The 22389-nt window shown below is 43.9% G+C and overlaps 1 protein-coding gene across 9 annotated transcripts in view; it reads right to left on the bottom strand.

Moving 5' to 3' along the window:
- BCAP29 (B cell receptor associated protein 29) overlaps positions 1-22389 on the bottom strand; it is a 50638-nt gene that overhangs the window by 27079 nt on the left and 1170 nt on the right. For 4 of the 9 annotated variants that reach the window (XM_075927159.1, XM_075927116.1, XM_075927109.1 and 1 more), the window contains exons 3-6: positions 9741-9841; positions 5125-5275; positions 683-818; positions 316-348 (exon numbers count right to left, since the gene is read on the bottom strand). In XM_075927159.1, the coding sequence (XP_075783274.1) occupies positions 316-348; positions 683-818; positions 5125-5275; positions 9741-9841 (421 nt within the window). The remainder of the gene's footprint in view (positions 1-315; positions 349-682; positions 819-5124; positions 5276-9740; positions 9842-22389) is intronic. The other 5 variants (XM_075927144.1, XM_075927139.1, XM_075927134.1 and 2 more) reach the window with 2 other exon arrangements.

The raw sequence follows: 22389 nt of genomic DNA, 5'->3' as shown, positions 1-22389 counted from the left end.
CTCCTCAAAAATAATTCACCCACGTCCTCCTTGAGGGGCATGCCCTCCTCAGTTTGGGGACCACAGTTCTAGAAACATAAGGAGGCGGCCATGGTGGTAGGATCACTTATCTGCCATAAACTGCATGGAAATCTTGAAACCTATGCAGCCTACCTACTTCCTGATGGTATCAAAGTTGGAAGAGCTGGTACTGCAAGGGTGTCTACCCAGACATTTCATGTTTTCTACCCAGATATTTCACTAGAAGCCAGGGGAGGGGAAAACATGCTTTGAGCCCCTACACAAGCTTGAGGAGACTAAGGAGAGGACACTTACCCAGAGAACGCATTGCTGACTTAAACTTTCCATCTAAGACAAAGAATCCTTGTTAACATTTTGGCATACAGTGGGTGGGAAGTGGGCTGAACTATGAAGAAAAATGGTCATGTTAGGCAAACCCAACCTAAAAGAAGCTTCACAAATGAGAGGATCCCTAAGGGGGATGTTTAACTGCAGTGTAAACAGGAGGACTGGGGCTGGAGTACAGGCTCAAGGACTAGCCTCTGATGCTGAGCCCCATGAAGATGAGTCAGCGGGTGTGGACCATCCCTGGGTGTCTAACTGCAGTGTAGACATACCCAATAGGTCTTGCAGCCATACAATTTTTGCTATTACTTCCTTTTAAAAAGGGTAATGAAGATACCTGCTGTAACTTTTCATTCTCCTCCATGTATTTTCTGGCAGCTTCATTAGTATTTCCTACTTGAATTTCCATTGCTACCTGAATTCCCATCTCTTTTGCCAACTGAGTAATAAGGGTGACAGTACGTCTCAATACGCTGAGGAAGAAACACAGATACAATTTAAGTATGATTACTTTTCTAATAAAATTATTTGCTTTCTGTTAAGATTTATTTTAGATCTAAAGGTGAACAAAATGCTTCTAGGAATAAACAGAAGAGACTGTTTATAATATTAAAATAACAGGACATAGGCATAAGCTTAAAATTAGAAGTTGAAAAGTGAAAAGCATTTCCAAACCTGAATTCTAGTTCTGAATGTCACCTGTTCCAAAGGATAACATTAAACATATTTAAAAAGTTGGGAACTCCATAGCTTAAGGTGCTTATGCTGTTATTTAATGTTATAGAAGAAACAGAAAACCCTGTTAGCACGCTGTCAGGTGCTAAGATTAATGGTAATAAGCAAGATAAGAACCTTAGGAGGTGGTAAGGATAAAAGCATTTTTCAATTTAATTTTATAAAGCATTTGTAATTTTTGCATATTACAGTAAAACTCCATTAGTCCGGCATCCAATGCTCTGGGACTCCTGATGGTCCGGCACCATCAGGAACCCGGAAGTGCTGGGGCAGCCGGACAGGCTTCCCCCCCCCCGTTCAGCTGCTGCTGAAACTGACCAGCAGCTGAATCGGGGAAGCCGGAAGAAGAGCAGCTGGGGTGCTGCCGGGTTGGTCTCGTAGCGCTGCCCCACAGGGCTGCAGGACCAACCCAGCAGCCCCGCAGCTGCTCTTGGGGATGCCTGGGGCAGAGCAGCTGGAGTGCTGCCGGGTTGGTCCCGCAGCGCCAAAGGACGGCGCTGCGGGACCAACCTGGCAGGACCCCAGCTGCTCTACCCCAGGGGTCCCCGATTCAGCCACTGTTGAAACAGAACAGCGGCTGATTCCAGGAAGCCCGGGGCAGAGCTGCTCTGCCCCGGGCTTCCTGGAATCAGCCGCTGATCTGTTTCAGCAGCGGCTGACTTGGGGACCCCTGGGGCAGAGCAGCTGGGGTGCTGCCGGGTTGGTCCCGCAGCGCCGAGGGGCGGTGCTACGGGACCAACCCGGCAGCACCCCAGCTGCTTTGCCCCAGGCGTCCGGATTCAGCCGCTGCTGAAACTGACCAGCAGTGTCAGTTTCACCAGCAGGCTGAATCCAGATGCCTGGGGCAGAGCAGCTGGGGTCCTGCCAGGTTGGTCCCGTAGCGCCGCCCCTCGACGCTGCGGGACCAACCCGGCAGGACCCCAGCTACTCTGCCCCAGGGCTCCCCAAGTCAGCTGCTGCTGAAACAGATCAGCGGCTGTTTCCAGGAAGCCCGGGGCAGAGCAGCTGGGGTCCTGCTGGGTTGGTCCCATAGCGCCGTCCTTTGGCGCTGCAGGACCAACCCGGCAGCACACCAGCTGCTCTATTGCAGGCATCCCCGATTCAGCTGCTGCTGAAACTGACCAGCAGCGGCTGAATCAGGGACGCCTGGGGCAGAGCTGGACTATCGTAGGGGGGGGGGCTATGAGGGGCCTGGGGTGGCATCCCCTCCCACCCCACTCCAGACCCCTCATAGCCCCCCCTTCTGATAGTCCGGCATATCTGATAATCCGGCACCCCCTGGGTCCTAAAGGTGCCGGATTATCGGAAGTTTACTGTACTTCCCATGAGTTCTATTGATGCTTTTGGATCTAAAACATTTATTTTACATCAACCCAAATGAAATAAAATAAAAAACAGACAAACACAAAAGTGTAGCAATGACTACTCCAAAGATATCCAAATAGGACAGCTCCCCATAATTCTTACCAGAAATATGTACCAATTTTTCTACTAACGCAACAAGGAAACACTTGAGTCCAAGTGGTACAGTTCAGAGTCTCAAAAATCCTCTTTATTTTCAACATACACAAACTTCCACTTCATTTTGATGCATCTTTCTCTCCTCACTATTACCAGAACCTTTCATCAATACATTACTGGTTCAGTTCACGTCCAAGGCAACCATGAGTGTTAAAACTGCTGCTTGGATTAAAAAATCCAAGTAGCTGCCTCAACCCTTTTCGGGGGGGGGGGGGAAGCATTAACCTGTTTACCTTTCAAATCTGTTCTGCACTACATAGTTAGACTGATGGAATGCATCTTACACTGAGCTAATAAAGTTTGTATCTGCACCACCAGGTCTATTCTGCTGACATAACTCCCTTGCTACATTGACTTAATTACTCCACTTCTATAGGATGTGTTATGCTTAAATCAACATTGTTAGGATGAGGAAGAGGCAGCATAGATAGTCCGTTATTTACATCAATTTTACTGGCCTCTATGAGGTGTCCCACAATACTCCACTATGGATGCTTTGATGAACACTTTCAACGCAATTGCTCAATAGCGAGGAACACAGGAAACAGCACTTCTCCTGTTAAAGCATCAGGAACTTCTGAATTCCCGTTTCCTGTTTGTTCAGCACGGAGAGCTCACCAACCCTGCAGATCATGGTGACTCAACATCCTACTTGTAGAAGTGGCACATGCATGCAATCTTTGTATTTCTACGGCTGGACTGGAGCGGTGTCTGGAGAGTTGTCTCCACACAGACCTGTAAGATCCACCACCTCTTATGTACTCCATGCAATTCTCATGGTATATGGGCAGTGTTCCTCTTGGTTGCATATGCCAACTCTTTTTACCACTTCATTGAGCAGTGCTCATTGATTATGGTTTGCTACTCAATGTCTCCCTCTGTTGCCTTTGTTTTAAACCAAGGACATGCACTCCTATTCTTTTCATTATCTGTTCTATGGAATTTGTTGATCCTGGGTCCTGTGAAACCCCCCTCCGCCTCCACCTTGATTGAGCAGGTAAGTAATTCCAGGTAGGCCCATTTTTTCCTTAACATACATGGGCTATCTACTGTTGTTAACACATTTACTTAGATATTTACACTGATCTATGTAATTCGTTATATAACCACTTAATCCTGCTGAAAAGCATACCAGCCCTCCCAAGGGAATAGTTGTTAGCCATTTCTCAAAAAGTGCTCAATAGCAAAACATATGTAGTTTGCCTTGGATGCTGGAAATACTGCTTTTATGGATCCAAATGCTTACTCAGCTTCAGTGAAACAGTTAAGGTTACACTTGAGCCTAGGTTCTCAATATAAATATCCTGGCTATTAGGATTGCTTTAATGGTGCCTTAACTTATTTATTGCAAATCTCCAGTTAAAACATAATCACAACTGATAAATTCCAAGAAGGAAGTCAACAGGATTATACAAGTCAGAGATGGAAAACAACTAGATTATCAAGCCCAGTCCTCTCCAACTGTTTTACCACCAATATAATTTTTTGAATTGAAGGGCAACCAAGGATCTACCTTACCTCTTCTGAGGCCATTCCCCTTTCCCAAAGCCCTGCACGGCTCACTCCATCCCTCCCCTTCCACCTTCATTCACTTTCACCAGGCTGGGGCAAAGGGTTGAGGACCGGGAGCAAATGTGGGCTCCAGGACTGAGGGGTCTGTAGTGGGCTCTGGATTGAGCCTGCGGCAGGAGACTGAGGTGCAGAAGGCAGGTATAGGTGCAGGAGGGTGGTCAGGGCTGGTGCAGTGAATTAAGAAGAGAGTTCAGGGGTGCTGGCTCTGGGAGGCAGCTCAGAGCTAGGTGGCGGCACTTATCTTAGGCAGCCCAGGCTCTACACCACTCCTGGAAGTGGGCAATGTGCCTTTGTAGCCCTTAGGAAGGCACGTGGCTCTGTGCGCTGCCCCTCTCTACATGCATCACCCCCGCAGCTACCGTTGGCCACAGTTCCTCATTCTTGGCCAATGGGAGCGGTGGGGGCAGTATTCACAAGCAGGAGCAATGCACAGACATGGCTACCCCCACCCCCGTGGGGCTGGTCACTTTCAGTAGTGGTGTGGGCCTGGGGCAGGCAAAGAGCCTGCCTTAGCAGCAGCCCCACTGCAACATCGGACATTGTAATTGACAGAGAGAGTCTCCAGGATTGAACAATCAATGTCAATTGACTGTTTAGTGACCACTGACCTAGTGCCATCTCCCTGCAAATCCAAGTTTGTTTCTTATTATTCTATGTAGTATACTCTCAATATTGTGCTCCCATAACTTCCTCACGGAAACAAACACCTGCTGAAAAATAGCCTCCTAACATATTTCTAATAATCACTCTAAAGTTTTCTTTTCTGATTATATTTATGTATATTACATTCAAGGACTTCTTTTCAGCTTTAATATTTACACTTTCTTAGCCACGCTATTCATATTTAGGTCTATCTTTTTCCAGCTTTCTGATCTTGTTACTCTGCCTTGTACAATATTTACCGTAAGAGAGACACTGTCCACAAATTTGAATAGCAAATTTTATACTTACAGCCAAAGAAACAAGGAAAATCCTGAGATATAAAGGTTTCTTTGTGACCTAAAAAGTTTCATCTGAATATGATCAAAGGCATTAGGATTGATATTTGCACCCTTTTCACCCACATGTGCAGTTGAGTATTTCTTCACTTCTCTAATAGCATCTGCAAACAAAAAACAAAAATTGTTTTGTCTTGTTTTTTTGAGTGTGGGGCTCAGTGTATTAATCTACTGTATAAGACTGAGAACTCTAGAAATACATGCATTCTTCTCAGTCCACAGAACCGGTACAATTTTGGTAGTGTTAGTACCAACACCTTCAAAGGCACTTGGATTGTGCTTGACCCAGACTTGAATGGATCATTCTAGAGTAATTAGATAGTTCAGTCATCTTGCTACGTCACTATCCTTTGTCTAGATACAATAGCACCAGCTGTGATGGCATCTTCTGATATAGGCACTTGCCCATTAGGAACTGAATCCAGGCAAAATAACTCCGCAAGCACTATCAGAGACCTATCAGGTGGCAATCACTTCTGATACTACCAACATGGACGAGATTCCAAATGTAATAGCAGCAAGACCACCAAAAATAGATCTCTCTCCATTCCCTAAGGATTTTTCTTGCTAAGCAGGTGTTTTATATATGGTTTAAGTTAAGATTTGATCAGAAGTAATTTTGTATTTCCTTGACACTGTAACTGAAAAGACTATTTACTGGCACCCAGACATAAAGAAGTTTATTAACCATCACTGATGTATAAAAAAATCCTTTCAGATGAGTTGTACTACAGGCAGTCCCCGGGTTACGTACAAGATAGGGACTGTAGGTTTGTTCTTAAGTTGAATCTGTATGTAAGTCGGAACTGGCGTCCAGATTCAGCCGCTGCTGAAACTGACCGCCAGTTCTGACTTACATACAGAATCAACTTAAGAACCCCAAGCGTCCCCAAGTCAGCTGCTGCTGAAACTGATCAGCAGCTGATTCCAGGAAGCCCGGGGCAGAGCAACTCTGCCTCTGGCTTCCTGTAGTCAGCGCTGGTCAGTTTCAGCAGCGGCTAAATCAGGATGCCTGGGGCAGAGCAGCTGGGGTGCTGCTGGGTTGCTCCAGTAGCGCCGCTCCTCGGCACTACTGGACCAACCCAGCAGCAGCCCATCTGCTCTGCCCCAGGCGTCCTGATTCAGCCGCTGCTGAAACTGACCAGCAGCGGCTGAATCAGGACCAGAGCAGCTGGAGTGCTGCTGGGTTGGACCAGTAGCGCCCAGAGCGGCGCTGCGGGACCAACCGGCAGCACCCCAGCTGCTCTGCCACAGGCGTCCGGAGAAAAGCCTAGTCTGCTGGGGGGGGGGGGGGGGCCTACTAGCTGCGCCCCGCCCCCCACCCCAGCAGACCAGGAAGACACGGGCGGCGGACCGAGACGCACTGCGGTCCCGCCGCCTGGGTCCTTCGCGCTTTGCTCCCCGTCTCCCTGGTCTGCTGGAGACCAGCAGACCAGGGAGACGGGGAGCAAAGCCTCTGAGGACGCCGGCAGCGGGACAGCCGCGGGGCGTCTGGGCTGTCCCGCTGCCGGCTTCCCCCGCGGCTTTGCAAAGCCTCGGGGAAGCCGGCAGCGGAGCAGCCCAGGCGCGCCTGGGCTGCCTCGCTGCCCGAGCCCCCCCGCAGCTTTGCTCTGCGTCTTCCTGGTCTGCAGACCAGGGAGATGCAGAGAAAGCCCCAGAGTACACGGGCAGCAGGACCGCGAGGTCCCACAGTCCGTGTACTCTGGGGCAGCCCCGTTTGTAACTGCGGATCCGACATAAGTCGGATCTGCGTAAGTCAGGGACTGCCTGTACTGTAAAATAATAGTGTCTAAATATAGTATGAGGGAAGGAAGTTATTTTGTCATATTTCCCTACAAAATTTCGTCTTAAGTGGCCAACAACCTTGGTGGCAATCAGCAGCATCTGAAACAAAGAGCTGGTCTATACTAGAAAATTAGATAAATCCAGCTCTGTCACTCAGGGATGTGAAAAATACGCACCACTGAATGATTTAGTAAAGCTGACCTAAGTCCCTGTGTAGACAGGACTGGGTTGAGGAAGACTTCTTCTGCTGACCTATCCATATTATGCTATTTTTCCTCTAGGGGACATGGATTACTGATATTCATGGGAGAATCCCTTCCATCATCATAGGTAGCATCTACAGTAAAGTGTTGCAGCTGTGCCAATTTGGGATGTAAAATCCCATGTAATCTGTTAACCAGTTAAAAGTAATCAGTGACATTCCTAGTAAGGATGTTAAGGACTAGTTGATTAGTAAGGATGTTAATCAACTAGTTGATTCTCCCTTCCCTCCCCTCCCCACTTGCTGCCTCTATCAGATACAGGCAGCAAAGGGGAGGAGAGAGGGGGTACTTCAAAGAGGCAGCGCCGCACAGCTGAGCCCAGGATCATCTGTGCAGTGCTACTGTTTTTAAATGCTGAGGTGTTGTTCAAAGGGACAGCGCTGCACAGCTGATCCTGGGTTCAGCTATGCAGCGCTGCCTCTTTGAAACACTGAGGCAGTGCTTCAAAGCGGCAGCACCACATGGAGCTCGGGGTCAGCTGAGGACTAGTTTATAGGCACTTCCGCATTCCTCTTTTGAAATGTACAAGAACCCTCTCTCAGGCTCTTGTACATTACAAAGGAGGAATGCAGAACTCTGCATGCAGCCCAGGGGCCAGTGGGAAATCCCGCAGACTCTGGGCTGCACATGGGCCTGCAAGCTTTTAAATGTACAAGAGTCCTGAGCGGGGGCTCTTGTGCATTTCAAAGCAGAAGCACCCTCATGGAGCCTGGGTCCCCCGCTGACCCCAGGTTCTGGGGAAATGCCACGCAGAACCTGGGATCAGCTGGGGAGTCACCAGCTGACCCCAGATTCCGCATGGCATTTCAAATCAGCAGTGCAACATGGAGCCTAGGGTAGTCCCCCGCTGATCCCAGGCTCCATGAGGGGCACTTCCGCTTTGAAATACACAAGACACCCCCCCTCGGGACTCTTGTACATTTCAAACCTGGCAGGACAGCCTTGAGTGTACAGCCCCGGAGTCAATGGGACTTCCTGCTGGCCCCGGGCTGCAGGCGGATTTCTGCATTCCTCCTTTGAAATGTACAAGAGCTCCTGAGGGGGCTCTTATGTATTTCAAAGGAGGAATGTGGAAGTGCCTATCGACTAGTTGAGTAGTCAATGGAAAATCCATCTCCTACTTGACTAGTAAATTAACCAATATCTAACATCCTTAATCTCTAGTGCCAATGTGGCATTTCAAGTGTAGACAAACATTAAGCCAGGTTGGGCTAATTTAATACTGAAATGGAAGACCACCAGAGAGTACATCAACACTAAGGCAGGGCTACTCAACTTTGGAAGCCCAGGGGGCCGCAATGATAGCCACAGCACATGCAGAGAGCCGCAACTTAAATGTGGTTGCATATACATGCAAATATATATGCAAATAGTTTCTTTCACACTGACGGGCAGGAACACAAAGATTAAGGCAAGACTTTACAACACACAGGCCCCATTTAAATCAGTTCTGCTGATATTAATAAAATGCAATATTTACCCAATTTCCACCCATACGACAGCACTTTTAATGAGCAATGACAGTCCAGGAATTTAACTACTAAAACATGCATCAACAAAAGACAATTATATTGACTATTTTTTTGTTTTGGCTCCCACCCATAGGCCATGTGTTGAGCCCCGCATAAACCCAAATCGCACTTAGACTTAAATCAATCCACCCTGACTAGCAGTGGTTTTGAAAGGGTGTGTCACAACCCAGCTTTAACTAGCCTTCGGGATAGCTAGGTACTGAGCAAGGCAATCCAGTGCCTTATATTCTGAGATCCAAACTACTTGTAACCTGAAGTTTATTTAAAAAAAAAAATCACTCATCTAGTCTGTTTAAAATAATTTACAGTTACCTAGTATTTTTCATATCAAAGCATTTTACTAACTTATTTCCTCTCCTTCTCATGCAAAAGAATCACTTCCACCAACAAAAGACAGTAGATGTTCATAAGTGCACAGAAACCCATACAGCAATTGGTGACAAAGTGAAATGAATGTAGTTAGGCAGAATGTCATTACCCAAGATCAGATTTCATTAGATTTTGGTGCTATTCTAAGGTTCCAAATGCCTTTTCCCACTCAAATCCAGCTGAGGCCTACAGCTGAGTTTTATGCCTCATCTGAGAAAAAGCACCCTCAACAGAACACTATCATTCTGGGATACTAGTTCAATGTCAATCCAGAGAAAGAGTGCCACCTACTGAAGCATATTCCTACCAGCACTTTAAGTGTTCCTTGGAAATCTATCATCCAATTACTTATAATCATACATGGCTTGTAATTTCTGATGGGATGGCAACAAGAAGTAATCTGGCTGAAGTTCCATTTGTTCTCATGCATTAGCACAATACTAAGTCTGCACACAGAAGTTTAAATGCACCCTCCACCCAAGTGTTTGAATTAAAATTTAAAGAATATAAAAAAATGTTTCTAATTACATTAAATTTGTAGTCTTCTTGTTTATCACTCATGGGTTCAGTGTATTGTTAAAGCAATTTTCAAAACACAAGAAGAAATATTTACTACTTACCAAGAAACAAAACAATCAATAGAACGATTATTGTTAGGAATGCCTTATTCCAATAATTTGCAATTTTATTCCAGAGCGGAATCGTAAAAATCTTCTGCCATCTGTAAAATAACATTGTGTTAATCTGTCAAAAATTTTAACATTAAAGTTTCACATCTCACAGAAATGTTAGTCAATTCTTCTAATTCACATAATAATCAATCATCAAGATCTCTTTCAACTACAATATAATTTAATTGAGTTAAGGTTTGAGTTTTGCCTACAATCAAATTTAACTTCTTAAACCACACAGAAAAGATGATAAACTGTGTTTATTCACATTGAAATAAAATTCTGTCACTACTATATTTGTTACTTGTCATCTGTAGAACTTTTACCTATAAATTTAGCTTTACTCTTTGTATGCTCTATACCCATTACAGAATAAATCATAGAACTGGAAGGGACCTCGAGAGGTCATCGAGTCCAGCCCCCTGCCCTCAAGGCAGGACCAAGCTCCGTCTACACCATCCCTGACAGATGTCTATCTAACCTGTTCTTAAATATCTCCAGAGAGGGAGATTCCACCACCTCCCTTGGCAATTTATTCCAATATTTGACCACCCTGACAGTTAGGAATTTTTTCCTAATGTCCAATCTAAACCTCCCTTGCTGCACTTTAAGCCCATTACTCCTTGTCCTGTCCTCAGAAACCAAGAAGAACAAATTTTCTCCTTCCTCCTTGTGACACCCTTTTAGATATTTGAAAACCGCTATCATGTCCCCCCTTAATCTTCTTTTTTCCAAACTAAACAAGCCCAGTTCATGAAGCCTGGCTTCAAAGGTCATGTTCTCTAAACCTTTAATCATTCCTCTCGCTCTTCTCTGTACCCTTTCCAATTTCTCCACATCTTTCTTGAAATGTGGCGCCCAGAACTGGACACAGTACTCCAGCTGAGGCCTAACTAGTGCAGAGTAGAGCGGCAGAATGACTTCACGAGTTTTGCTTACAACACACCTGTTGATACAACCTAGAATCATATTTGCTTTTTTTGCAACAGCATCACACCGTTGACTCATAGTCAACTTGTGGTCCACTATGACCCCTAGATCCCTTTCCGCCATGCTCCTTCCTAGACAGTCACTTCCCATCTTGTATGTATGGAACTGATTGTTCCTTCCTAAGTGGAGCACTTTGCATTTTCTCTTTATTAAACCTCATCCTGTTTACCTCTGACCATTTCTCTAACTTGCTAAGGTCATTTTGAATTATGTCCCTATCCTCCAAAGAAGTTGCAACCCCACCAAGTTTGGTATCATCTGCAAACTTAATAAGCGTACTCTCTATCCCAATATCTACATCATTGATGAAGATATTGAACAGTACAGGTCCCAAAACAGACCCTTGCGGAACTCCACTTGTTATCCCTTTCCAGCAGGATTTAGCACCGTTAACAACAACTCTCTGACTACGGTTATCCAGCCAATTATGCACCCACCTTATCGTGGCCCTATCTAAGTTATATTTGCCTAGTTTATCAATAAGAATATCATGCGAGACCGAATCAAATGCCTTACTAAAGTCTAGGTATATGACATCCACCGCTTCTCCCTTATCCACAAGGCTCGTTATCCTATCAAAGAAAGCTATCAGATTAGTTTGGCATGACTTGTTCTTCACAAACCCATGCTGGCTATTCCCTATCACTTTATTACCTTCCAAGTGTTTGCATATGATTTCCTTAATTACCTGCTCCATTATCTTCCCTGGGACAGACGTTAAACTGACCGGTCTGTAGTTTCCTGGGTTGTTCTTATTCCCCTTTTTATAGATGGGCACAATATTTGCTCTTTTCCAGTCTTCTGGAATCTCCCGTCTGCCATGATTTTTCAAAAATCATAGCTAAAGGCTCAGATCCCTCCTCTATCAGCTCCTTGAGTATCCTGGGATGCATTTCATCAGGACCTGGTGACTTGCTGACATCTAACTTACCTAAGTGATTTTTAACTTGTTCTTTGTGTATCCTATCTTCTAAACTTACCCTCTCTCTGCTTGTATTCACTACGTTAGGCACACCTCCAGACTTCTCGGTGAAGACCGAAACAAAGAAGTCATTGAGCATCTCCGCCATTTCCAAGTTTCCTGTTACTGCTTCTCCCTCCTCACTGAACAGTGGGCCTACCCTGTCCTTGGTCTTCCTCTTGCTTCTAATGTATTTATAAAAGGTCTTCTTGTTTCCCTTTATGCCTGTAGCTAGTTTGATCTCATTTTGTGCCTTTGCCTTCCTAATCTTGCCCCTGCATTCCCATGTTGCTTACCTATATTCATCCTTTGTTATTTGTCCTAGTTTCCATTTTTTATAGGACTCCTTTTTTATTTTGAGATCATGCAAGATCTCCTTGTTAAGCCAAGCTGGTCTTTTGTCATATTTTCTATCTTTCCTACACAGCGGAATTGTTTGCTTTTGGGCCCTTAACAACGTCCCTTTGAAATACTTCCAACTCTCCTCAGTTGTTTTTCCCTTCAGTCTTGCTTCCCATGGTCCTTCTACCTTTCCTTAAGATCATGAATTCTATTTTTTCATGATCACCGTCCCCTATACTGTCTTCCACTTTCAAGTTCTCAACTAGTTCCTCCCTATTTGTTAAAACCAAATCCAGAACAGCTTCTCCTCTGGTAGCTTTTTCAACCTTCTGAAACAGAAAGTTGTCTCCAATGCAGTCCAGAAACTTATTGGATAGCCTGTGCCCCGCTGTGTTAGTTTCCCAACATATGTCTGGATAGTTGAAGTCCCCCATCACCACCAAATCTTGGGCTTTGGATAGTTTTGTTAATTGTTTAAAAAAGGCCTCATCCACCTCTTCCACCTGTCTAGGTGGCCTGTAGTAGATTCCTAGCATATCACCCTCGTTTTTTACCCCTTTTAGCTTAACCCAGAGACTCTCTACACAGCTATCTCCTACGTTCATCTCCACTTCAGTCCAAGTGTGTACATTTTTAATATACAAGGCAACCCCTCAGGTTACGTCTACACAGCAACATTATTTCAAAATAACTTAGTCTGTGTCTACAAAGCAGGCAGGTATTTTGAAATAAATGTTGAAATACTGTCAAGCTGGAGGACTTCTTACTCTGACTCCTGTAACTCTCATTGTACCAGGAGTAAGGGAAGTTGGAGAAAGAGTGCTCTATTTCGAAATAAGTACTGCGTAGATGCTCCCAATTTTGAAATAAGCTATGCAATTGACATAGTTCAATTTGTGTAGTTTATTTTGAGTTAAGCCCTGCTGTGTAGATGCACCCTGTATGTAATCCATAGTATGCCACTTAATTTTTATGTACAGTAGACTTCCGATAATCCAGCACCTTTGGGACCTAGGTGGTCCCAGATTATTGGATATGTTGGACTATCAGGAGGTACTATAAGAGGGCATACTCCCAACCCAATCCCCCTCCTTCTGCTCTAACCTAATTCTCGGGTACCGGAACCGCTGCTACAGCCACATGTCTCTCTCCAGGTGCGGAGGCATGTGCACTGAGTGGCTGGCTTTGAGCATGAGCTGGCCAGGACACCGTGCACAACCCAATCCCCCTCCCCTTCCCCAGAGCCAAACACCTCCCTTCCCTGTTGTAACCCAATCCCCCCCAACCTTATGCTCGGCCCCGGAGCCAGAGCCGCTGCGCCGCATCCGGGACACCATTCACATGCCCACCCCCCACCCACTCAACCCTGCTCCCCTTCTACAGAGTCAGGCATCTCTCCCCCAAAACCTTATGTCCGGGTCCCGAAGCAGCTACCTGCGCTCAGCGGCAGGCCTTTAGCACGTGCAGGCTGGGACACTGTGTGTGACCCGGCATGCATGTGCAGGGTATGACACAGCACGCTGGGGGCTGTGAGTGGAATGGTGCGGGCCGTGAGCACAAATGCGGCTCACAGCGGCCCGGCCATGAGAGTGGCTGTCCTGAGCGGTTCCGCGTTCCATCCAGTTCTGTCAGAAGCCACAATTTTTTTCCCATCAGGAGTCTCGGGTTGGCCACCCCTGCACTAGGCTCCTTCTATTTTGATGCCAGACTATCGGGCGTGCCGGACAATTGGATGCCAGACTACTGGAGTTTTACTGTACTCTTAAACAGTGCTCTCCTAATTCACCTGAAAAGACGGTTTGTAAATCATAAGATCTTTCATATTAAAATCAATTAAACTAAAAAAAATATAGTGGCTGTGACTCACTATACCAAGTAATTCCTTTCCAGACGGCATATCTTTTAACAATAAAAAAAAGCTCCCCACTTCACTGGGCAATTCCTTCCCCTTCCCCACCAGGCTCCACATTCTTCCTTAAAAATGAAGAGATGTATCCTATTCTTGGATTTAAATTATAAAGGAGGGAGTTAGTATCTCTGCAATAATAAAGATATATACAATGTGGAAACCATTCTCAGGAAAATGAGAACAACCAATTCCCCCTCCCCCCCACACACACACTTCCCAAATAAAACAACAAAAATTGGTCTTGGATGGTGAATGTCATTGCTTTGTTTTATTTAGTTATTCAGCATTAATGGACTGCTCTGCAAAAAGCTTCAAATTTGTAAAATAGAGAGTATAACAGAAGTCTAGCATGCTTAAATGAACTGCAGATTTGTTAGAGAGAAACTGAAATACAAAAGGCCCTATTTTCTGCTGGTGTAAATTGGTATAGCTCTGCTGATTTCAAGGTAGTTGTGCCAATTTATGTAACCAGAGAATCTGGCCCAAATCTATTAGTGATTTAACATCTGAGAATTGTTCTATATGTGATCCAGAAAGCTTTCATCAGAAAAAAAATCATAATCCACAAATATTTTAAAGATGTGTTTGGTTGTATGTGTTCTGTTGGTTTACAGTCTACTAAGGACTTGATCCAAATCCTAATGAAAGTAATGGGGAGTCTCTTCAATGAGGAGTCTCTTCATCAAGAGGATTTTAAAAATGTTATGCAACATTACCAAAATAATAAATTTCCATTACATGCAGAGGATGCTCAGAAGCTAAATCAATTTTTTAAAATTAGCTCAAGACAGATATTTGGTACTAACAAGAGAGACTATCGGTTGACTCCCAAAAGCAGTATATAAAAATTGAGAATTATTGGGCCACTTAAAATAGAGGCCTTCTCAGAAACAGGTGCCTTGCCAATACTGCCCTATGTCAACTATAATATTGATGTACATAAATATCAGATAAGTACATGATAAAAATAAGATCACTTTAAGGTGATGCTCTCCATCCACTGTGTCTCTCCCTGTTTCTTCTCACCTGGAGTAGGAACTCTCTAACTTCCTTTCACTGCTTATAGTCACAAAGCTGTGATCTTTTTCCCAGGTTATGACAGAATAAATGTAGACAATATCTCCCCCTCATTCCTTCCTCTCTGCCAAAGCCTCCCTCTCCCCACACCCAACAACTCAAAAGCAGCTGGTGCTGACCACTGGTGGAGACAGGAATTGGACAAGATGGACAACTGATTAGGGATATAAAAATCTGTTTAATTAGGTAAGCAGTTAAACTTTATGTTTAACCAGTTAATGGAATAAACAGGGGAGAAGGTGGAGGCAGAGGGCTGCTCCAGCCCTCACCGATTAACCATAACCAGTAAACCATTCACATCCCTACTACTGATCTGATCCAACATGGAAATTCCTATATTATGGGTCACTTGGTAGTTCAGTTCCATTCATCCAGATATTTGCATTTGGTATTTTTAATATATCCACCAGATCAAAATATCTGTCCATTTCCCCAAATAAGACCAGGTACACAAGTGTGCTGCTTGCAAAGACAAGTAACTATAATTTTCAAGTTTCAGAGGGGTAGCCATGATCATCTGTAATTTTAAAAACCAACAAGCAGTCCTGTGGCACCTTGGGATATGTCTACACAGCAGAGTTATTTTGGAATACTGTCCGTTATTCCAAAATGTTATGCACTGTCTACACAAGAAATCCATTATTTTGAAATAAATTCAAAATAAAGGGCTTCTTTCTCTGACTTCCTGGAAACCTCTTTATACAAGGATTAATAAGGTCAGTGGATAGCGATTTACTTCAAAATAAGTGTTGTGTAGAAAGCACCAAATTTCATAGCTTATTTTGAAGTACGCTCTACTGTGCAGACATACTCTTGGAGACTAACAAATATATTATAGCATGAACTTTCTCAAGTAAAACCCACTTCATACCCATGAAAGCTCATAACAGAATATCTCTGTTAGTTTTACAGGACTTCTCATTGTTTTGAAACTTTCAAGAATAAGACCACTTTTTGCTTCAACTATAAGTGCTTTACTGCTATGATAGAATCACAGAATACTAGAACTGGAAAGGACCTTAAGAGGTCATCAAGTCCAGTTTCCTGCCCTCACGGCAGGTCTAAGCATCGTCTAACCAGCGTTTCCCAATTTTATTTGGCCACGGAACCCTTTTAAACTTGAAAGAATTTTGCGGAACCCCTGATAACAGTCTTATATATGGAGCTGAAAAAGAAGACCACAAATAAGTAAGGATAATAATAAACAAATGCTAAACAAGATCATGACATAAGTATTATTATGTATTGTAGATATGTAGATTAATCTATCAGAGTCAATTTATATTTGTCATGGTTAAATTTTTAAATACAAGAAATCACGCGACTATACTGAAGTAAAGTATTAGTGAGAGCACTGCCTGCGTACTCCCATACAAGCAACTGGTTTGACAGCTGAAGCTTTGACTTTGTCCAATGCGGCGCTAGTATATTTGTATTCAGTCACCTATGTGATCCACACTCCCTGAGAGTGAATACGGGGATTTACGGTGGTATATAACAGGCTATTGCACCACTGACTTACTGCGCACCCAGTAGTGACATCATCGTCCCCACTCTCTGGCTAAGCTGCCACAATAAGTGTCCCTGTGTAATGCCAAACAACTGAAAATTGTTTTCAATAAAATTCATAAATGCTTAAATAGTCATTTTTTTAAAAATCATAAACTGTTATTGTAATGGAATTCTCTCACGGAACCCTTATTTTCACGTCACGGAACCCTGACGTTCTGCAGAATACCATTTGGGAAACACTGGTCTAGACCATTCCTGACAGATGTCTGTCTAACCTGCTCTTAAATATCTCCAGAGATGGAGATTCCACAACTTCCCTAGGCAATTTATTTCAGTGTTTAACCAACTTGACAGTTAGGAAATTTTTCCTAATATCCAACTTAAACCTCCCTTGCTGCCATTGTTTCTTGTCCTATCATCAGAGGCCAAGGAGAACAATTTTTCTCCTTCCTCCGTGAAACACCCTTTTAGATACTTGACAACTGCTATCATGTCCCCTCTCATTCTTCTTTCTTCAGGACTAAACAAACCCAATTCTTTCAGTCTTCTCTCATAGGTCATGTTCTCTAGACCTTTAATCATTGGACCTTCTCCAATTTCTCCACATCTTTCATGAAATGTGGTGCCCAGAACTGGACACAATACTCCAATTGAAGCCTAATCAGTGCAGAGTAGAGCAGAAGAATTACTTCTCATGTCTTGCTCACAACACTCCTGTTAATGCATCCCAGAATCATGCTTTTTTTGCAACAGTGTCACACTGTTGAATCATAATTAGTTTGATTGACTCAGACTCCACTCACAAAACCACCCAGAAATGTTTTGCAGAGTACAACTTGAAAGCCACTGCCCTAAAGCACTGGCATGTAGTCTTTGACCCAGTAAGTTTATTGTGATAGCTTTGTGAACAAGATAATTAAACATGGATTTTGTTCTTTCAAAATAATGTTTCAAGAGACTTGGATGCTGCAAATCAATCTTAGAGCTAGCACAAATGAGCCAGAGTAGATCAAGTACAGTGGAGTCCGGATTATCCAACACCCGGTAATCCGACACTCCGCTTTATCCGACCCTGCAGCTCCCAGGGACAAAGTCAGGGTCATATACAGTGCGAGCGGGGACAACAGCCTCGCTTGCTGCCCCGTTGCTCTCTTAGAACAGCTGCTGCCGCTCCTGCCCGGAACAACGGGGCAGCGAGTGGGGCCGTTCTCCCACCCCGTGCCCCGGAGCCACTGATGCAGCTCCTGCTGGGGCTGCGTCTTCCCCGGCGGCTGCTCCTAAAGAGCACGGGGACAGCTGCTGCTGCTGGGGAAGAAGCGGCCCCGGCAGCAGCAGCTGTCCCCGTGTTCTCTAGGAGCAGCTGATGGGGCTCCTGCCGGGGCCACTTTGTCCCCGGCAGCAGTCCCTATCATCTGACATATTCGGTAATCCGACCATGTGTCGGTCCCGTTTATGTTGGTTGATAGGGACTCTACTGTATCATGTTTAACATATGAATGAATACTGCAACTTTGTAATATTGTAGGTTAATGAATTACTCATCAACTGCAAAGACAACTGAAATCCTATTTATGGGATAAATAAAATTGGAGTTTAATGTTTTCACGGCGAATATCTACTTACATCATAAAGCCAGATATTTTTATTCAATGTGTAATAACACCCATAAAGCAGCTTTCTTTCTACAAGTTATCACTATCATTTAGTTTAGCTTCCAAAATACTTTTTTTCTTTTTTTTTTGTTATGAATGGCTTTCTTAAATTTCCCTGGGCTGAAACTCTCTATGGGCTGCTATGTCTCAGGCCAATTAGACTCTCGAGGGAGTGTAGCCAGACAGCCCCCCCCATCTCAAACAATCTTGCTTGCCCTCTGAGATGTCTGTATACAGAGCAGAGAAGGAACAATAAGAAGATCAGCATAGCCATCAAGCTTTGATCTGCTTTGATGTGAGACCAGGATATGCGAGTTTCTCTGACTCTGAGTAACGATTAAGAAAATAAGCTAAGCTCGAGGCTGCAAGAAGTGGCCGGCTGGCACCTATGTTGATTCGAACACACACAGTTCCTGGGAGAGGAATTTCCCACTGAGAAAAGAATGTCCAGTACTTCCAATTTAATCATCTCAATTCTCTCTTACAAGTGTTAATTAAGTTCACAACTCCATTGTAAGAACTAGTCTCACAAAAGACAGACCAGCATCATTTGGCATTACAGATAAGAAAGAGAAAATATGTGACCCAATGGGTCTATAAGATGGGCCAGCACACACTCACTTTGAGTGTCAATCTGCCCTCTACCTGCTGGTCGGGTTAGGTGTTTGACCTCCCGAGGTCCACGGGGACGCCCACCTCGTATTTTCATCTTTCCAAGGAATTGAGGGACCGATCCTGGCCTGACACTCTGGGACTGAGTGACGCAGAAAGGGGTAAAAATTGTACCTGTATGTGTCCTTTTGTTTTAGTGCATGCATAGAATAGAGCTCTTTAAAGATTAAGCTGTCATTTGGTACCATTATTTTCTATTTTCTATCTTTATTTTCCTTGTAACCATTTTTTTTTAAAGATATATATATAATTTGCCAGCAGTTAAGAAATAGAATAGCCATTGCAACCACATGATTTATAAGCTTCCTCAAATAAACCTGTAACTGTTTAAGCTTTAACCTGACTCCTTCAGTTGCTGTAATAGAACCAAGCACAATTTAAAAGAACTTCAGCCGGTAATAAAGGGACAGATATAGGGAGAGCTTGGGTGTTTGGATTTGTGTCACACCCAGGTGGCAAAATTCATTGGGGCGCTTCTCAGCCTCCCCGAGCTGCCCGCTGCAAAGGAATTGTGAATTCTAGCAGCTGAAATCTGAAGTGTAATAAGCTCTCTCTGTACACTCATTGGGGCGCCCTTCAACCTCTTCCAGGTTGCCCACTGCAAGGGACCCCAGTCTCAGCAGTTAAAGTCTTGGGTGTATGGTACACACACACACACACCACTCACTGCCCTGACCGTCGGCTGACAGGGAGGAGAATGGAAGGTGGTCCAGGACTGGTATAAACAGAGCAACCATTTTAATGCATGTGTCGTAAGTTGTTAGGACAACCCTTTGAGGTGAGAATGGGCCTCATTTCAGACATTCTTTACTGGCTGTAGACACTGTTGTAAGTCTTAATGAAAAGCTCTCCTTTCCTTTGCTTCTGGGTATAAAGGCAGTCCGAAACAAAAGAGGTAAACAAAATAATCTTGCAAATCACAAGACAGTCTGGGCTCACCCAACTGTTCTTCAAAAGGCAAAAAGTTACTGTAAAGGGGGTTGGGTTCTTAACCCCTGAGTGCCCTAAGCTTAATAAATAAATAAGTAAAATGGACCCTTCATCCCTACAGAGGCTCCAGGCAATAGAAACATGTTAGCTACTCTTTTCTGTGACAGGCCTACACACAAGGAATCAACTGTAAAATGAACTCCTTTGAAAAATATGGAGTGAAAAGAACTGGCTCCTGACTCAACTGTTTTTTCAGGGAATTAAAAGACTTCTAACGGTCATCATTCTGGTGGACTTTCTTTTGGATTACAACCTTTTATTAGGTCCAGAGGGGCTCCGATGGTGGTAAAAGCCAGGAACAAATCATGCAGCTCATTCAAGAAATCTCTTAGAGAATGGGACTCTATGATAATAGCAGCTCAAGATGGGGGATATAAAATCCTGTTAAATTGGTTAACTGGTTAAACATTATGTTTAATCCATTAATTGATTAAAGCAGGAGTGGCGGGGGGCACGGGTGGGCTGGAGTGTCCTCCCACCACAGAAAAAGGCTGCCATGGGCAGCTGGTTGGATTAGCCCCTGCCTGTGGTAGGGGGCTGGACTGGTCCCACTACAGACAGGGGCTGGTCCAATGGGTAAGGAGCTGCTCCAGCACCTACTGGTTAACTGGAATCCATTAAGGATGAGGCTTACCCACTAACCATTCACACCCCTAGCTCAAGTTGGCTTTGTCTCTCATTCTAGCCCAGATCAATATCTTCTTAATTGGCCATCTAGCATTTGGCCAAATTGGCCATCTAGCATTTGGCCAAATTGGCCATGACCCCTCCATTATCTGCCAGGAACTGAAAAACAGCTTGTATTTGCTGCACATGATCATCTCAGTTGTTGCTATTAGGGATGTTAGATAGCATGTAATTGAATAGTCATGCAACTCTATCAAATTTTAATGGTTACACGATCATTCGATAGTTCTTGCGGTTAAGCCGGCAGCCAGTGCTTTCCTAGCCCCACTCCCAGGAAACCCCCTGCCACCTCAAGCTGCTCCCTCTATCAGAGGGAAGTGAGATGTGGGAGAATAAAACTGAGCTCTGGAGAAATGTTTGGCTAGAGTTTCCCCTACAATATGTACCAGTTCCGACTTACATGCAAATTCAACTTAAGAACAAACCTACAGTCCCTATCTTGTACGTAACCCGGGGACTGCCTGTACTTGCAAAGACAAAGCAATGGAATCTGTGAGGCCTGAATCTCAGATTCTGTTACAGGTCTGCCTCAAAGCTGACAAAATGAGAGCCTTTCCATTGACTTCAGTTGACTTTGGAACACACCTTTAATCAACTCTTGGAGTCGTGAAGAAATACAAATTTAGCATTAATCTCTTCCTTTTGCACAGAAGATAAAGAAGTTAGAATGCTCAGGGACTGGGCAAGAAACCTCTCTGTGTGACTGGCTAGTGGCTACAAACGCAGGGCAGCAAGTGGAAAAGAGATCACAGAATCTACAGTATCTCTCTCTCTAAGATCATAAGGGAGGCATTCTGATGTAACAGCAATGAGTAATACAAAAGCTTAGACTAGATACAAATCCAAAAATAAATGTCACATTTCTAACACCATGAATGTTGCCACTAGAATTAATGTTATTTTGACAACTCTAAGTTTAATATTAGAATAAAAAATTGATTTAAGTATATTTTATGCCAACCCATCACATTTCCACTTGTAACATCTAATATAGTTTTGAGAACCATTTAAGCATTCCACCTTGGTGATCATATATTGTGCAAGTTCTCTTTGCTAGATTTTCAAAGCTTGTGGGGGGGATGGGCTGCCCCATTCCACTCTAAAATATCAATTACTAATGGATGTATTCTAGGGATGTTAACGTGTACCTGTGTACACAGTTAAGTGTAACCTTGGGCTCCTCAGCTAGCCAATGCGGTTACACACACTCCTCCCCACTACCTTTGTATCAGAGGCAGCAGGGATGGGGGGAGGGGAGGAGAACGGGAGCTGGTGCATGTGGGGGCACTCCTGCACAGGGGGAAAATAAATTTACATGATCAAAGGTAAGTAATGGCATGAAAGACAGTGGTCTTAAAAATTAGATACAAAAGACAGTATCATGCATAAAGTGATGGTAGCTGGTTTACTTCCCCTTACTAAAAGTTGGAGAAAATAGTTTTAATACACTTCTATATTTGCATGTTTCTCGGCCTAATACTAATTGTTATGGTTCTCATATAAACTTATAGGTGCTTTTCTTACTGCTGTTAAATTCCATACATCAAGCAGGAAAATTCTACATATTTGGAAGAATCTTTATAAACTGCACCTAGTCAAAACCGAAAAGCAGGTGTGTTTTATATTTTCTTGTTTTCTGAATGCCTGGTGCAAGGTAGCATCAAGGAAAATGGCTACTGATCTATCACTGACCATTCAGATTCCTCTGAAAAGAGATTGCTGCCTATTTATTCACTAATAACTTAGTATGAAAAAGTCATACATTCTTCTCTAAACTGACATTCAGAATTACAATTAAATGGATTG

The sequence above is a fragment of the Pelodiscus sinensis genome, chromosome 1, assembly GCF_049634645.1.
Source record: "Pelodiscus sinensis isolate JC-2024 chromosome 1, ASM4963464v1, whole genome shotgun sequence".
NCBI classification, from domain to species: Eukaryota; Metazoa; Chordata; order Testudines; family Trionychidae; genus Pelodiscus; species Pelodiscus sinensis.
This window is presented reverse-complemented; position numbering and strand designations above follow the sequence as displayed.